The 18,904-nt window shown below is 39.4% G+C and overlaps 1 protein-coding gene across 10 annotated transcripts in view; it reads left to right on the forward strand.

The window, feature by feature from the left end:
• The window catches only part of TENM4 (teneurin transmembrane protein 4), a 601,078-nt gene that overhangs the window by 375,969 nt on the left and 206,205 nt on the right, over positions 1-18,904 (forward strand). For 6 of the 10 annotated variants that reach the window (XM_032679109.1, XM_032679110.1, XM_032679111.1 and 3 more), the window contains 3 exons: positions 8,580-8,832; positions 13,975-14,073; positions 16,141-16,376. In XM_032679109.1, the coding sequence (XP_032535000.1) occupies positions 8,580-8,832; positions 13,975-14,073; positions 16,141-16,376 (588 nt within the window). Of the gene's footprint in view, positions 1-8,579; positions 8,833-13,974; positions 14,074-16,140; positions 16,377-18,904 lie in introns of those variants that run through there. The other 4 variants (XM_032679117.1, XM_032679119.1, XM_032679115.1 and 1 more) reach the window with 2 other exon arrangements.

The following is an 18,904-nucleotide window of genomic DNA, read 5'->3' on the forward strand; positions in this document are numbered from 1 at the left end:
TGTATGCAGGGAAACCAGCTAAACTCTCTCTGTACCAAAGAGTTCCTTGGGGCCTCAAATCAATAAACTGCAGACATCAGAGAAGTGTACCTCACTTCTTTCAAGAAGGATAATCTCAGGTGTAATAACAGCTGTGTTTTTTAAATGTGCAGGGGGAGGGATGGGGAGAAAACCAGAGTTTTTTGCTTTTCTCCAGGCCTTTTATGCATAAGGGATAGCATCCAGCTGCTTTTGCTGAGTCTGTGCAAGTTGGACGCTTCTGAAAGGAGTCTTGTAATCATCCAAGTGGCATAGACATTGGCTAAACCACAGCTACTGGGATATCCTGGGTGACAACAAAGGAGTTTTACGGTCTATATAGCATACATTTCAATATAGAAAACACGGGGAATTGAATGCATCTTTTGGCACTCCAAAAGAGGCACACAGTTTCAGAACTACTGACTTCTTACATGTCTTATTTAGAAAAGAGAGAGATTCAGGCTCACAGTTCTTTAGGAAGTAGGTTGAAGTTTTAGGCACACATGTTTAGAAACACTCGATGAATGATTTGTAGCAACTTGAAATCAGAACTCAGGTGTGCCATTCATTGCTCAAGCCAATGGATTTTCCTGCCTCGCATTAAGGTACTGTGCCCTGTTAAGATATAGTGGAGGTGGGTTATCCTCAGTCATTTAGCTGGAAGGGAGCTTACAGAAGCCACCAGTGCTGTCAGAATGGCACAGTAAAGTCATTTGAGCATCCTCCTGAAAATTAAGAGAGTTGCAATTATGGGTTTCCAAACATGTGAACCCAGACCTTAGGGGCTGAGAGCACAATGTGGATGACTGCAGTATCTCACCAGAGTGGCAAGGCTCACAGTGAGTTTTTATGTTTGAGGCATTTCTGGCAGGGAAGGAGCTCTAATGAAGCACTGTCTATTTGTTTGTTTATATGCCTAGACCAGAAAGGCCAGCAGTTTAACAGCTTGGAGCCTTGAAAGGGTACCATTGCCTCCAGTGTGTACCATCAGGGTAGTTAAAGGTGTTCCTTTTCAGTAAGCCCACCAGAAAATTCAGTGTCTCCAGGGCTGCAGGAAAGTTTGCTTAATTGGGCACTGTAAAGTCTACTTTCCCATGTTTCCTGTTTCAGAACTTAAATGTGTTATTTAAATTTACCCTCTGCCAGATACTCTGGGGTTTTTTTCTGCTTTCCTCTGTGTTTAAGACAATGATTCATCATAAATTGTCAGAATCTAAACAGTAATACTGTGCCTTGGTTTTATCAGGCTGTGATTCCCTTTTATTAAGTAACGAACACCATGGGTTAAAAGTCTGCATATCATCCTCTGACGGTGACCTGGACCCTTTTAAAAGCATTACTTGTAGGACATTCAATTCAGTCAGATGCATACTGATGAAAAAACAACCACCCAGAGCTCTCGTCGACTATGTACAGGCAAAGCTTGACAGCCCAGCATCAAACAAAAATTGATTTCAACCCCAAAAGTCAATATCTTGCTTTTGCAAAGGCACTTTGGCACTTGAGAGGAAGGTTTGCATGTAATGTACGCATTTGATGAACAAAATATGGAGGAGATGCCTTGTTTGGACTTGACTTGGTGCACCCGTGGTTTTCTATAAACCGTAAAGCCAATGAAGTGTTGATCTGTGCAGCTAGAGGGGAGCTTCAACTCATTTTACATGTGCACATGTAGCATCCAAGTGAGCCTGATTTTTTACATAATTAATCTAAACTAATGAAGTTTCTTAAGTACAGGTATGACCTGATAATGTTTCAGGATGAAATATCAGTAGTTTATAAAGCCTAGACTTGTCAATCAGTAACAAGACGCCATTTTATCTGCTTCCTGATTTTGAGGTCTTCCATTTCCACTTGCTGCTTGTTACAGTCTGTGAGATGAGGAATGATTGCATTTTTTACATATTGTATGCTGCTGGAAGTCAAGTTTATATTTTGATAGTTATGGAGTCTTTTTGCACTGGTTCTGGTATGTGTAACTTTATTCTAGCAAGGTCTAAAATAGCTGTAGATGGTGTCTTCAGACATTCACAGGGGCGCAGAGTAGTGTTGTCATGAAAATTCACTACAGGTTTTATGTTCTGCAACTTTTTTTGGTGCTCAGTTATTGTAGCACTTATTATTGCAAATTCAATGTCCGAGTCGCTATTTACATCTATATGGGCAGTGTTCTTCTATTAAATAGTTTCCAATGCTAGTGGGATTTTTCTGAACGAAAGACTGCACCAACTTTGCGATACAGGTGTACACAGGAGGTTTTTCTCAGGCTTTAATCATCCATAGTAGGTTGCATGTTTATGCATACAACATTATAAAGTACTGATGAGATACAAGTCTGTGAAGATTGGGATTCAAAGAGTTCAACTTCAAGAAGACTGAATCAGAATACTGTCTAGAACCAGGACATACACACTGATGATTCTAACTGCTTGAACTGAGGACTATGCTTTTCTCTGGTGAGAGTCCTTAATCAAACAGCAGCTCCCTAGAATTCTATTACTTAAAATAAATAGAGTGTAAAACATCAAGGTAGTTTTCCCGTTGTCGTTTTGTTACTTAATGGAGATTTTACTTCAGTTCTGTTTTCCTTTTATGTTTCAGTGTCATTTTGGGACTTAGCATTTTGAAAACCAGTGGCACAAGATGTTGCTACAGAAAAAGATGTATTTCACAGTATGGTGCAAACCTCTTGATGGTAGGAGAAACTTGTATTAAGTCAAATTCAGTGGGCAGACTTCTTAAGGGGAAATTCAGTCACTCAAGTTGTAACACTGATTCTAGTTTTTAAGTGTTAGTGAGAGAAAACAGTCATCTCTGCTCAGGTAAATCATCTGACTATTGAGTGACCTGTTTCACTCCGTCTCTATCACCGTCCTGCACAATGGCTTCCTCATTGGACTATCCAACTGTCCTGTGGAGACAGAGACTGTTGTCAGACATTGCTTGGAGGAGGAAATTCTCCATAGTTTGCAGAATATCAGTAAGAGCGCTGAGATGGACCTCCTTGGTACGACAGAGGTGCCGCTTTTGCACATTGCTTTGGCTCAGTCTGGATGTTACACATTCAGCTGGATTCTCTGCAAACAGGAGAAAAGCTGGGTCTGCAGTTGGTCCTGGCTGTCACCAGAAGCCACTAAGGTACCCTCCAAGCAGACAACTCCTCCCATTTTGATTTTCCTCCTCATATTTTTCCTTTATCTACCAAATTAGGGGTTAAATAGTCTGCTTGCTTTTCGTTTTTCAGATGCCATCAGTGGCTTGTCATGTGTCAGATAGGGAACCTGTTTCTGGCAAGCAGTCTCACTTATAACAAACTACCTGTACCACCTACAAAGGTGTTGGATAAGACCCGGTTCAGTCTTTCATAGTCCCCCTGACCTTAGGTGGCTCATCAGATTAATGAGTGAAGCCCCCCAGCTTCCATATCCAGCGGCACCCAACGGGACAGGGTGATTTCAGCTGGCTGGTGGTGTGAGTGCTGTGAGTGTACATCTACAGCAGATTGAACTGTGGTCCTGGCTCTTAGCTGCTCTGTCAGTTGAATGCACAGTTCATTATTTTAAAAAGATTGTGTCCTCTGCAAGAGGTGGCAGGATGGGGGCTGGGAGGGCGGGGGATTTTTTTCTGTGTGGGTACAAGCACAATTGCCCAAAGTCATACTACCAAGTTAGTCATCACAGCTACTGTGGAGCTTGAGTTCAAGGGAGCACTGAGTGATTCATTCCACCTGGCACTATATACAGTGAGTAAAGAGAAATATTTCCTGTACCTAATCCAGACACCAGTCAGGCATCAGGCTGTCTGAACATGAGCAGACATACAAATGACAAATGTGTGGAGGAACAGCAGAAGCTGGGAAAAAAATGAGAATGTATTTTTCACTCAGAGGTTAGCACATTTACCCTGAACACAATCCCAAAACCTAATGAATCAGAAGGCGTAATTGTTACATAGACTAATTTCAAAACAGAACTACTCATTAAAGATTAAGGGAGAGAAAAGGAACATGAGGTTCAGACCTTTTATTGAAATTTTGCCATATTAGCTCCTCCTTGGTAATTTTTTATGGTTCACATTTATTCAGTTCTCCATTCACAGAATTCTGTCAAGGCTCTCTAATGTGCACCAAGTACAAGCTTCATTAACTGTGTTATCTTTCAGCTGAGCTTTATCTGTGGTTACCAAGCCAGTGTTAATCAATGACATTTTAATGTTAAAAAACAAAGAAAAAAAACCTGAAAAGCCCAAAACAAACAAACAAAAACAACAACAACAAAACAAACCAAAAACAAAAAAAAAGCAAATGAAAAACCATAAAAGCAACTTGATTTCTATTGGTGGTTTTTTCCATTCAGATTTCCAAATTTTCATTACATTTGAATACAGACATATTTTATATTAGACATACTTTGGATACCCATTAGAGAAAACGAGGCTTATGGGGCATTCATTAAGTTCGGGGCTATTTAGACTTTCACAGTTGCCAGCCTATCTTCTAGAAATGTTGAACTTTATCTCTGGGATGCTCTTTTGTTGGCACCTGGTGTCTAAGACTGGGAGGGCTCCTTTCCTATTGACAGTTCTCTTTTGCTGTCCCTTCAAGGCAAAAGTCATCCTTAAACTGTGTTGCTTGACTCTAAGAACTATTAGAAATTTGGATGGGTGAGATAGAGGTGTTTTACAAGGTGTATGTTTTATTCCTTGGTATTTTGTTATTTTAGCTGATCCTTCTGAATAACATATGTCAGGTTTTTCATTGGAACAACAAGTAGAGAGCAGATGATAAAGTCTGTGCCTTTTTAGAAAGCAAAGAGGAAAATGTCTAGAATGAAAATGTTGAAAATTAACTCTTTTGGAGTAAGCCAAGATAACTTAAAAATAGTCACAGTTAGCCATCTTATACTTGGTTAAGAAAGGTCCTGGGGGGTCTTGTACAATCTGTGCAGTGGCCACGATGTCCTGCTCCTCTATAAAGTCTTCTGAATTCATGTGGTGCTGCTGTCCCAATAAGGCTTTCTGGTAGATGTAGAAAGCTTTATCAGGCTTCCCCTGTGTCCTGCCTACAGGATGGGATCTGTAAAAATTCAATCTGCCTAAGAAGATATAAATACACAGTGTTCATATATAATATACAGATGATCAGAGCATCTTCCCAGTATATAAGATCCATGCACAGACATAGTGTAAAAGAGCCATTGCAGCCAGCATTAAGGTTCTTCTTCCTGTGGGGAAATATAACCACACAGCTTATATCACTCAAACATTGTGGATCTAGTCAATAATCTCAGAATCATAGAATCACAGGTTTGGGTTGGAAGGAACCTTGAAGATCATCCAGTCCGTACCCTCCTGCCATGGGCAGGGACACCTTTCATTAGACCACATTGCTCGAAGCCCCATCCAACTTGACCTTGAACACTTCCAGGAATGGGACATCCACAGCTTCTCTAAGCATGTTCAAATCAGGAGACAGTTGAAATTTTAGGAAATCAAGAAAGAATTTGTTTTGTGGGCTTCCATTATCCTTTGCAAATCCCTTAGGATCTTTGGTGACCACAGAGAGTAAGAACCTTAATAGGTCTTTTTGCATCAAAAAAAAAATTCTGCACAGCTGCAGTAATTTTCCGTAGGAAGATTTCATAACTTGTACTTTTGTCTACACTTTATTTCTAATGTCCCTTAGCTTGAGAAGAAGACAATAAAAAAGGGATTGTAAGGCTAATTCTAGTCTAGTCTATATTCTAGTCTAATACATCTTGACTAATTCTAGTCAAGATATATTAAATGCAGTAATGCTCAGACATGACATAAGTGTTAAGAATTTGTATATGAAAGAAATTAAAAACATTCTGGAAGGAGAAGCTACCTAAATGTCAGAAAAAAAGAAATACAAGCTATAAAATCCTGTGAAAAATCACATAGACTGAAGTAAGATACATGTGCTGTCTTTACTTAGCAAAGAAATCACAGAGGATATGCAAATAGGGAATGAAAATGGCACATTTTTACTTGATTCGAAAGCATTATCCATAATAGCATCTGCAATGTGTCTGCAATAATAGGGTGTAAATTGGAATTTACATAGCAGATCTTTGAAAGCAGGCTCTGACTCACAATGTGAAAATGGTGTCTCTAGTAGGCAAAGTCATCCAATGGCAGAAGAACTTCACAGAGCATCTTTTGCATATTCCAGGATCTACCCATTTACCCCCTTTCTTGATTGCACAGAGTATTCATCTCAGGCGTGTAATGACAACTTGAATGGCTGGTCTTGGAAACCTCTGGTATGTTGCTCCTGAAAAGACAAGTCATTTTCTCTGGGCTGAATTATGTTCTTGTGAATGGTGATAGACTGACAGCCCTAAAAGCTGGAAACCCTCTATTTATGTTCATCTCCCTGAGCCTGGATTTAATAAACTGTTCCTGTCTTGATTCCTGTCTGTTGAGTGGGAAAAGGATCACTAATTTAACTGAACCAGCAGCAGGATTCTTCCACTGTTCTTTTTATTACCTCCATGGCTTCAGTTAAACACCAGTCCCCAGTAGTATCCAGTCCAAGGATGACTGGGCATCTTGATTCACATGGTGCTGCAGAGCTGAGATCAGATCTGGTTTAGTTCTGATATTTCTTGTCTATGCTCATTAGTCTTCCCTTTAATTTGCTGGCTGATGTGCAAAATTTGTCAGAGCTAGTGTTAATTCAGAGTCCAGGATGGCATTATTAGTTTTGATTGAGCTTTGCTAAGTCAGACTTTTGAATAGTTCATTAGATTCCCATGAAGAATCTGTCTGTCCAAATATAAATGACCAGTATAGACCTCTTTTTTTGAGTCTGTTGTTTTCTGATAATACTGACATCAAATAGAGAAAACAGCACTTTTAAGGTATTTGTCTGACCTTTCTCAGGTTATAGGGTAAAATGGATTTAGACCCTAAAACACTCAGTTCTCCTATGGAATATATACCGCTGGTCCCATGTCTAACCTAATAAAGGCAGAAGTAAATACATGTTAAATCAGAAAAATGGCACCTTTGTAATTAACACCTGGTTTCTTGCTAGACCACTGCAAGCACCCCTGAGGTTCTGGTGTCATCAACCATAGTTAATAATGAGGTAATCTGAATCAATACAGGTTGAGGAGAGAGAGGATGGCTGTGTCTCACACATCTCCATATTTTATCTAATGTGTCCAACTATCTGAGAAGGTACAGAAATACTGTGAATGCTCATTATGTTCCTCTCCCGAATCCAAGTCCTAATCCAAATTTCAAAAGTATCATTAAATGTTTGATACCATTCAATGTAATTTATGGCTGCATACAGTTAACTCAGTTCTGAGGACTTTAATTAGAGAGTAAATGCCCGTTAATTTTTCATGATACAGAAGTCTGTCTGGTAAGTATTAGATTGATAGGATAGACATTCTTTTAAGGTAAGGCATCACATAGGTATTGTGTATTACAGAATCACAGGATCATAGAATGGGTAGAGTTGGAGGGTCCAACCTTCCTTCTCCAGCAGGGTCATACTAGAGCACGTGGCACAGAATTGCATCCAGAATATCTCCAGTGAGGGAGACTCCACAACCTCTCTGGGCATTATGTCCTAGTGCATGGTATTAATGACTTTTGAGCATAAACCTACAGAAATCAGAGAGGTATATGTTTCTTGTATTCCATATGCAATGTAGTGAACTGTCAATCTCTCTCCAGTTCCATCAAATAGTTTAGTCATTCTTCATTTCCAGAAAACATGAAAAAAATCTTTTATGGTTAGTAAAAAAAAAAAGTAAAAATACAAATGTACTCAGCACTAGATTGGTCTTTCCTAAGTATTAGCCTTCCTCAATCTACCTGCCCCAGTCTCCTGGCTAAGAAATATTTCGAGTTTTACTCAAAGTAACCGTATCTGATCTTTACGTCTTTCTTCACCATATGTTGTTTCATTTTCCTGACACCTTAGTTTTTATACCACATGCATTTTTAACTCAGTTTGAGTGCGTCTCTAACAGTACAAACTATTGGATTTTGTTAACTTGTATAACCCTGACATGCTTTTATGGCTTTCCCTAAACTCAGTCTGTGATTAAATATATTCTCAGTCTTCTTGTTGACTTAACTATTGAAGGTTCTCAGGCAAAACAGGCAGAACAGACTTCTCTGGGAGCTGTATATCCATCATAAAATGGGTCTAATGTGTTATCTATCCAGACTGGTTGTATTTTTCATGCTTTATCACAAATCAGTGTCGTAGATAGATTGCAGTTTGCAACCTGCAGTTGTTCATTGGAGTTAACTTGGCTGTCAGGACAGCCTGTCTGCAGTGCTTTAAACTTTCATAACTTTTGTGCATGAGACTGAACTATTTTTCTAGCTGGCTGAGGGATCAATGCTGTGTCATTAAAACATATGGAACAAGGCTGTGTTACCCTTTTGAGTTTGATTTAGGATATATGGCACCCCAGCCTTCGTACTTTTTAGAAGTGCCTGCACATAAATGAATGCAGTATGGAACCACTCAAATCATGAACCTTAAAAGTATTTTACTTATGTTTTAGATCATCCTCCAAATCTTCAAAATCATTCAAGACTTAGAACTCCACCACCTCCAATATCACATGCTCACACTCCAAATCAGCATCATGCAGCCTCCATCAATTCCCTAAACAGAGGGAACTTCACTCCACGCAGCAACCCCAGCCCAGCTCCTACGGACCACTCTCTTTCTGGAGAACAACCAGCCACTACACAAGAGCCAGCCCATGCTCAGGACAACTGGTTACTTAACAGTAACATCCCACTGGAGACAAGGTAGGTCACTTTCTTTAGTACTTAAAATGTTCTGACTGTGCGTGCTAAGGATGTTATGGAAAATACACACATCTGTAGAGCTAGCCTTCTAGTTTGTGAACTAGTGTTTGACTTATGTATTTTGAGTTGTATTTATTATTCCTTGTGTCTTTTTATTTGGACTAGGAGAAGAGGAAATCTCTCTTCTTTCATAAACTAAAATATTGTCTTTAACAGCTGTTCATAAGGCTATTTTCCTCATTTAAAATTGGAATCAGGATCATAGATTAAAATGTTGTTTTCTTTCTTTTATTTTCCTTTAATGTCTTTTCTTCCTATGTGGTAGGATAAATCAATATCCTATTTAAAAACCTGAAATCAGTCAGTATATTGAAAAGATTTAGCTTTCTAGCTGTGCCTCATCAAGCAGGTACTTTTGCAGTACATCATTCAGGAAAAGTTGATCTTGTTTTACCTAATGAGGAGAGGTCAGCTACTGAGTTTTATTGTCTTACAATATTGCTTCAACGAGCAAGAATCACTGGATAGCAGGGCATCAGTCAGTTAATGGTGCTTCCATTTAGCTCTTAAGTTCTGTTCCACCTAAGCAGCACATCATGAAGGGTGTGGTAAGGGTGCACTGAGTTGTTCTAGTTCATAGCTTTGTTCAGGTTCTCTGTAGGTTCTGGAAAAAAGAGTTCCCATACTACCTCAACCTCATTCCTTCCATCTGGAAGTACTGTCGCACTCCTATTCTCCTGAGGTTTTGCTTCACCATTTCCTTTGCTACTGAGAAGCCAGTGGGGATGCTGCAGTCATTAGCCAACATACATGGTGCCTTTTTCTGTCTGGAGAGGTCTTCCAAGTCTAAAACCTGGTACATTTACTCAACTGTCTTTTTTCCTTCATTTGTCTAACCTTTTCAAACCAACAAGATTTTAGACAGCAAAAAACATACAGTAACTGAAAACTGAGACAGGGGCCAATTTTGTCCCATTGCTCCCTGTGGAAATCTCATTGAGAGCAGCAATAGCTGTGTCTGTATCCTGGGACAAATTGTACCCAGTTTTGCCAACTTCTGCTAAAGGAATGTTTTTAAAAATGAACACGTCTCAATCTTTTTGAGAATGAGCTATGTCTGCTGGCCCTCTGAAACTTCCAAAACAGACCTCAATATCACATTTTGTGGCATTTAAAGATAATTAATTTCTCTGCAACTTCTTGATTAAGAATACTCAACTAAGAACTGGATCCAAAAGATTAAGACAAAATTATAAGCAAGTAATGCAAGTGTGATTTGACAACAGTTTCAGTAATTATATTATGTTACTAATTCTCAAGCATATATACCCAAGAGAGTTTTATGTGTTATTTCTTCTTAAAATTGTATTTTAAAAAAACTTAGGTGCCGCTCCTGGAGCCCTTTTGGGATAATGCTCCTTAATTACGGTAGAAATCCTGTGCCTTTCTCTAAACTGGGTTGTAAATTCTTTGTAGAAGAGATAATACTGGTTTAGTAGTGCAAAGACATCCTCGCATCTGACTGCAATGTCTCAGCACCCACCACATTACAATTGAGAAGAAATGTCCTTGCTGCTGGATCAGTGGAGAAATGTCAGAAATAAAAACTCTGCTGTAAACATCGTGCCTCCATTTGTCCAATTCTGGTGGCAGTCAGAGAGTGCTGGAGAGACAACTCTACCACATCTTATACAGGAGTTCACAGACAGAACAATTATTTGGCTAGTTCTAGACTGTTCCTGTTAAATTGTAAATTAGTACATCCTTAAGGGCTGTCCTCATTTATTCTCTGTGAAATCATTGTGGGTGAAATTTATTCAAGATCTGAAGCAGACTGCTCTTTCTGCAGGTTGGATTGGTCCCCTTATTGCTGTCAGACTGGAAGTGCACTTTCTGCATCATTTAATGATTTCACTTGCATCACAGATCAGTGACATTTGTACTTGATCCTCAATCTAACCATTTTATTAAATTGGTAGAAAACAGGTTATTTCAAGACCGATGTTGAGGCTTTCAACATGTTGCTTGAAATGGCATAATTTTGCCCAGTGTTCCTTTAGACAACAAGTATGTTGGAAAATAATGTGTAGTTTTATGCCAAATAGCAAATGATCATGACTGACTGTTTCTTCACTTATACAGCATTAAGAAAATAAAATGTGTTATTATGGTGTCATAAAGCGAGGAGGCTGTGCTGCATAGATGATCAGTAAATCTGTGACTAATCTCCTCCACTCTGACAGTCTACTCTTCTGACATGCAGAGGTCTTCCATTTCTCTCAGTGGGAATTCTGTAGGCATAAAAGACCAAGCTTCAGAGCTGGTTAGCAGACTCAGATGTCCAATTCCATGAAGCTGATCTGCCCCACTACAAAGATTTTTAGAACCAAAAAAAAAAAAAAGACCATCACCTAAGAGAATGAAATACTTAGTATGTAAAAATATAAATCCTGGCCCAGAGACATTAATCCAAGAATTAAGGCTTTTGAAGTTAGGAGATTATAGTAATCTTATGTCGAAAATGGAATTGTATTTCTGTTGAATATCCGTTGTTTTTTTTAAATCCCATATTGGTCAACAGAGAGAGAGAAAACATGAAGAAAAAGCTACATCTTTTAAACAGGGATTGTCACAGGCTGTGAAACTTGCCTGCACTTACAGACTTTAAGCAGCCCAGAGTTTGAAGATACTTGATTTTGACTGCCATGGACTTCAGGCAGTATTCAGAACTGGGAATTTGGAATGGTTTGTCACTGCCTGGAAATTTCCATACTGTAATGCAAAGGCAAGCAGAGATGTGTAGCACAAGTATTCAACTGACAGGATAAGCATATCTGAGATTTTATATGTTGCAAGAGGAAGAGCCCCTCCTCTTCTCTCCCTCCTTTTCATTAGTTTCCCTTTACTCCCTTTTCTCTGTTTCTCCTTTCTCCTCTTTCTTTTCCTGTCTGCTCCCTTTTTTGTTGCTTTAAAAGCCATGTATTATCAAGGTTGTGATGAGAAGATCTTTGCTCAGCAGTCACTCCTGACAGGTAAGTCAGTTCCCCCCATATTTATTCCTCAGTCTTCTTTCTCCTGTGGCCTCCTTTCTGTTCCTTTACCTTTCACCATGTGGGAACAACTAAATGCCAACTAGGTGAACGTTTAGTTGACAAACCAGCAGTTTTCAGGAGACTTCCATTCCCAGGAAATTTCGTGTGGTAATCATGTAAGGTCAGATTTCTGCCACCGCAACTCCTAATGAGAAAGGAGAGTGTTTTGTAACTAGCCAGCGATTCACAGGTGATCTCCAAGGGAGCAGACCCTGTCCAGCCTTCAGTGAGGAGGAGAGTCATGCATCAGTCACCTTGGTGACCCAGCGACCTCTCTGTTACAGATGCATACATTATGAGATTATATAACCCTCCCCTCTTCTGTTTTATTGACAATCCACAACTGAAATTCATGGAACCAATTTGACATGGATTTTAACTACTGATGAACTTTTATTGATTGGTGTGTTGCTAGAAGCCTTGCCTCTTACTCATTAAATGCTCAGTGCATGCACGTATGTTGCTTCTTTTTGCATTGAACTCAACATCCAGCTTTTCCTGCATTCCCAGGGAATGTGAGGAAGCCGCAAACACTTGGGGATGGATTGATGTCTCAAGTGCTATGGCACACAGCTCATGCATGTTGATCCACTTTACTCCAAAGCTATGAATAGGAGTCACTTCACTTTTATTTAGATAAAGGAGTAGATCTGTACTGTCAAAGCAGCCTGGAGGCCTCCAAAAGCGGGGAGTTGAGCTAAATGAGTGCTGGCATTAAGCAGCAGGAAGAGGAGGGATTCGAAATGAAAATTAAAGTTGAGGACATTTTAGAAGAGACAGTATCAAGGTTTGTATAATGTGACAGGACTGGTTTCTCATGGTTTAGCATGTTATCCTGAATCCAGTTTCTCTGACAGAGGAATTCTTGTTTGAGTTCATGTCAGTTACATCCTCTAAGCTCTTAATTCTGCGTAAGTGATAAAGTGTCACAATGTTATTATGTTTGGTTTGGATTTTTTTTCTAGTTTTGGCCAGGAGATTTATTCATATTCAGGTTTAGATTCAATTTTGATGCTAAAAGCAGACATGGGCAAAATCAGGACTGTTTTTTGTTTTAAAAAACATGGGGAGAATGTTCTTTTGCCAGGTCCTGAGAAACAAGCCTGAAGGTGAGAAAGACACAGTCTGTTCCCAGCTGTGCCTCTGACTTAATTCTTTATGTTCTACTGTTCTCCTCAAAAAGTACAAAACAGTTCAGCATTTATAGGTTAAAATGTGATTCATGCTGGGGAGGACAGATACTGCAAAGTACCGCTATTGTGTGCAAGGTCAATCCCAGGCATTTTCATGTGCAGGCATGAAATAAGCAAGGTATCTTGCTTATTGCCTGTTGATAGCCAGATTATAGCCAATACTCTCATATTGGAATTTGGGTTACAACTTAACCTGTTTCTAGCTTCTATCTGCTTATCACTGAGAGACTTTCCTTGGAATACTCATATTGAGCAAAACTTGCATTTTGAAACTTCTAAATAGGAAGTTATTGCTCCACGAAGGAAAACAAATTAATCAAATTGGTAACTAAAATGTTCTTCAAATCCAAAACTGAAACTAAAGCAAAGGAGTGGCAGGTTTTTGCTAGAAGTCCATAAGAATGTTAGATGCAAGTGTGCTACCAAAGTATTGGCCCAAGTAGGATATAGATACTGTGCTGTACCTTTTCAGAGTAACAGTAATATAGATGGAAGAGTATAACCAGATTACAGCTGTGCTGGATTGGAATCTACTCCTTTGAATCCAGCAGTTTCGAAGGTTTCACATGTCACTGGCAATAAATAATGTGAAATGAGCAAAAACATCAACTTTTTTTTATACATGCACATGGGCGTGTGTGCTTATATGTGTGTATATGCATATATATAGTGTATATATAAAGAAGTGAACATTCTTAAAAGCTATATATGTATATGTGTAGCGTCTTATACATATAAATATATGGTCCATCATTCTAATTCCATTCACAACTGCACTATAACCATTGTGGTTTATAAGATCACACTTCATATGTGCATGACTCACTGGCTTCATTCATGTTTCCATATGTATGTAGAAACATAGCAAAGCAGACATTCCTAGAGACATTGCAGGACAACCTCATTGAGATGGACATTCTCACCTCCTCCCGACATGACGGTGCTTACAATGATGGGTATGTGACACTTACGTGGTCTTCCTGTTTACTGTACAGTCATTATGATCCTTGCATGAAAGCATTTGGTCATATCAGTGATGTTTAAAGGCAACACCACTGCTGCCCTCTTCCAAGATGGCTTTGAAAAAATGAAGTTCTGGGGCTTGGAGCATTGTGTCCTGTACATATTAATGACAGACTCATTAATATGCTGGTGAGCCACAGCATGCCATTTGCTTTTTCTTCCCTTGTTGTTTTGAAAGTAATTTCATTAGTAAGAAGTACCTACAGCAATTTCAAGTCCCATATTAACTAAAATTAATTTAATTTTCATAAAAATCTTAAACCATTATTGTGCAGGCAGCCTGATAATTCATTTTTAAACTGATGTCTTCCACATACCTTATCTGACAAGTGTCTGATAGTGGTTTATGTAAGCCAAGCCTTTGTGTTTGACTTATACACCCATTCTGGCATCTTCACTTAACTTTTGATCACTTGACTTTTAAGTTATAATTAGGTTTTAACTTGATACTTAGTGCCAAAACTGTTGAACCTTGTGTTGGCACTTTCTAATTTGCTAGCCATTATTTACAGATCTTTTTGGTGTACTTGAACACTGCAGGTACCTCTTTGCTCAGAACAGATACATTTCTGTCTAAGTAAATACTTTTCAAAACACAGGATAGTATCTGACTTATAGTAAAAATCAATGGTTTTATGTAGAGCATTAGTAGAAATAAAGGATCTTTCTCTAATGCTCAGCAGTCATGCTTAGAGTAACAATAAAACCATGGCTGTAGTACTACAAACATCTATTTTGGAGAACTATGTTTTGCTTTTTACTGCACAAAGTAGTTGCTTTTCTGCGTGGTGATGTTTCTGTATGTGACATTTCCTGCTGTGACTGCACAAGTGACTTCATGGGGAAAACAGAGTCACATCTTCATCTGGTATTAGCCACTGGCTTGACTGACTCTCAAGGATCCATGCTGATTGCATTTGCTCTGGCTGCAAATCTGGCCCCATAAACCATGGCAGAATGTGCAAAGTGCATTGGGGCTGTTTTTCAGTCCTCACAAGCTGCATTTTTGTTTTACATCAGCATGGTGATAGATGAGTCAGATCCGTTTCCCAGGTTTCATTCCCAGAATTTGAATGCCTTGTACATCACAATGTCCCACCAAAATCAGGTTTTTCATTTAGGATTCCTGTGGACAGAACTCCCACTGGGACATATCATTTCAGGAACTCATGAACTTCAGTGTGTTCTTTTTGTGCTGACTTTCATGAGTCTCGCATGAGGTGCTCATAGGCTGGCGCTCTGGCTGCGTTTGTCATAATGGGCAAAATACGGTGCCTCCCAATGTCACTGGACAGGAAATGCTGTTGTCTTTGACAGTAATTCACACTTTTTTAAAGGTAGGCATCAAACTAAGGTGCTCTGGACTGCTTTCTGGAAGCAGGTGCCTCTCCCCACTAGCGATATACAGGACTCTGATGCTTTTAGCCATGCCATTGTCCAGTACTTAAATTTGCTGTGTGGGGACAGTGTGAATGTTCCCCTCTGTGACAATTTGGATGCTCTGGAATGGCTTAAGCTCTCTTTCCCCATCTCCGTTCACCAATGCCACACAAAAAACGCTCTCATGCAGTGATCAGTGAATAGATAAATGCCCCCCTCTTTAATCTGACCTACACTCCTCTTCAGCCTCTGTAGGGCATTTCTGTGGGAGTGTGAGCAGGCTCCCAGTTCTGCCCGTGCCACCAGTCTGTCGTAGCTGTGCTTGGGGTATTCATCTCACTCTAATGCCAGCTCTTCCACAGAGAGGACTCCTGCCCTTGAAGAGTTCTCTGTGGCATTGTTGGCACTGTGATTTTTGGTTTGGTTTTGTTTTCCTTTACTCTGTGTGACTTGCCTTTGATTTTTATTCTTCTCTTTTGTGCATGCCGTTCATGTCCGTAGCCAGCATTTTGTGAAGCTGCTTTCCTCGTCCTGGCAGTAGTCGCCATTCTCCCACCCCACGTCTCCCTTGGCATCGATTTGTCTGAGGAGTCACTTGCTGTTGGTCTTTCTTCCCTCAGGCACTTCCTGTTCAAACCTGGAGGCACTTCTCCCCTTTTTTGTACAACATCGCCGGGATATCCCCTGACGTCCAGCACTGTGTACTCACCTCCCCCTAGGCCCCTTCCCAGAAGTACCTTTTCTAGGCCTGCCTTTAACCTGAAGAAACCCTATAAGTACTGTAACTGGAAATGTGCTGCTCTGAGTGCTATTGTCATCTCAGTCACGCTGGTGATCCTGCTGGCCTATTTCATAGGTAAGCTCGTTTCTGTTTGTTTTTCTTCTTTTTATTTCATTTCTCTACAAACCTCCCATAGTGCTAATGTTTGGGAAGCAAAGGGTCAAGACTGTGGTACAAAGTGGTAGGGAAATAAGGCCTCTGTTGACTTAATTGTGGTTGCAGTGTTATGCAGTGTTATGGTAGGGAGCTTAACATATGTCACAGAGCCAGAAGAGCTTAGCAAAACGTGAGTCATATGTTGTACTCCCTTCAATGTCATGGACTGTTTACATCCTGCAGAGGAAAGTGTACCTGGAGTGAGACAAACCCACCAGGTTTTCTCTAAGCAGCCCTTTAAAACAGACGGTGAAGTCTGTGTCCCAGTCCCAGTCACATCCATGTCCATGGGAGTCGACCTTGATGGGACAGGATCAGAACCAAGATTCTGATCCACAAAAATGTGTTTTAATTCTATCGTTTGGTGACACATCCATTTTAGTGACATTTAAGCAATCGTATTGAAGTTCACAGGATGACCAGGAGGATGAAGAAGGACTGGGTTTACATTGTGGTTCAACAGAGGCTGTTTAGAATAGAGGAAGCAGGTGAAATTTGCTTCTCAGGTGGAGAAGCAGTGGATTTTTCTTGCACTGTGCATGATCCGAACTTCTTTTGTTTGTGAGGCTTGTCAGTGTTCGTTGCAAAACAGCATTCTTTCTGTTTGTTGCAAAAGCAGTTGAACTACTTGAAGTGAGAATTGTATTTTTAAGCTTGTAAAGTTGTAGTGTTAGCATTACTTTTTCTTCAGTTTAGATGTGATATTTGTGTTATAAATGTCTTACAAAAGTCCATTCCTAGACCTCTATGTTAAACTGTCAGTGCTGCAAGCTCTAGTTGTCAGACACTTTTAGATGTGATCATGGGTAAAAAAGCCCATTTCTCGTGGCACAAATGGGTCTTTTTGATTTCACTGTGACTTCGTGTACACTAATGATCTATAAAAGGTTGTGGTTAGAGTTACAAATCTTAGTCTGGATCGAAAGATTTTTGCTTTTATTTCACGTGAGTATAATTAGCACTACCACAAAGGATTGCTTTTACTGTGTTCCTTTTATGTACACTTCTTTAATGACTGATACTTTTCCACTTCTGCCTTGCTCATATTCTGGTCACTTTTATGTCTCCTGTAAGAGGAGTAGGAATGATTAATTAACGAACATTAAATCAGCAGCAGTTTGATGAAATATGCAGTCAGTTTTCATCATTTGCTATGTACATTTGGACTCGCCTTTCTCATTTGTCTGGTATTCTCCTTATGCCCTGAACATGGTTCCTTTGGACATTATCTCAGTGTGTCAGAGGAGAATCATTATAACTCATCATAGAGGTACCTGTAAATTCTGAAGGAGGACGTGTGTGTTGTTTGATAGATTGAGAGGAGTTGGGTTTGCCACTCGGTATTCTTGAACTGAACTCCCTTTTTCAGTGTTCTCAAAAGATCAAGCTCCTGCTTAAAATCACAGTTAGTGTTGTTAAAAGGTAGGTCCACTGAGTGCCCTCCCATCCTTTTTTTTGTCTCCATTCAGATGAATTCTGTGGCATTCACTAGACTCCATGGATGGCTGGCAAGGTGCCAGAAATGCTTATCAGGTTGAACCACTGTAATTATGGGTCATAATTACTAATTTCTAAAGGAACTATCAATTATTAAAAATCAAATTCGATGGTTCAGTTCAGCATAAACATATTTAGCAAAGATTGTCTCTACCAGACCCAGTGTTCTAATCAACAAGCAAAAAGGCAGATATTTAATTAGATTTTGATGAAAAATTGTGTTTAATTTCAAGTATAATCAATTATTAATTACCGTAATGAGTGACTCTGGCGGGGTTTACTAATTAACTCATTTAAAAATTATGAATAACCTTTTCATTTGTAATTATTTTTTACATCCTGTCAAGTTGCAGATGAGATTTGTATCACCTAACCCAAAAGAAAAAAATTAATCAGGGAGTCAAAATGTTTGTACTTTCGCTAAGTTAAGCTGAGACATTTTGCATTCTGATATAAACTGCGCAGTTCTTAAGAGGACCTTGTTTATTCTTTTAAATAGCCTGATCTGTTTACAAAACAAATTGCTCTTTTTCTCCAATTTTATGGTTTTCCCCCCCTATATTTGCATAGTTGCATTTTCTTACAGATGCTGTTTCTCATTTAAGCAGTATCTTGCTCTCTTTGATGTCATGGGGACAATCTGAATGGTAAGATATAACTTAATCATGAATATAAGGTCTAATCTATGTAACAGCTCATGAGTGTTGGGAATTTAATACTTTCTGTCTGCTCTTCTTAGTTTAAACAACCACAGAAATGATCTTTTTAATGACCATTTTCATCCTCCAGAGCAAACTGAGGTCATTGGAAAGGCTCCCATTTAAGTGAATGGGCTTTGGATCAAGCCCCGTGGCAGCGGCTTGGCATGTAATCTAATTATTTGTACACTGATTGGTTAATGGCAATCCTTCAGAGTAGTATCTAAGCCTTAAGAATGTTTCTCACAGCAT

The sequence above is a fragment of the Chiroxiphia lanceolata genome, chromosome 2, assembly GCF_009829145.1.
Source record: "Chiroxiphia lanceolata isolate bChiLan1 chromosome 2, bChiLan1.pri, whole genome shotgun sequence".
Taxonomy (NCBI): Eukaryota; Metazoa; Chordata; class Aves; order Passeriformes; family Pipridae; genus Chiroxiphia; species Chiroxiphia lanceolata.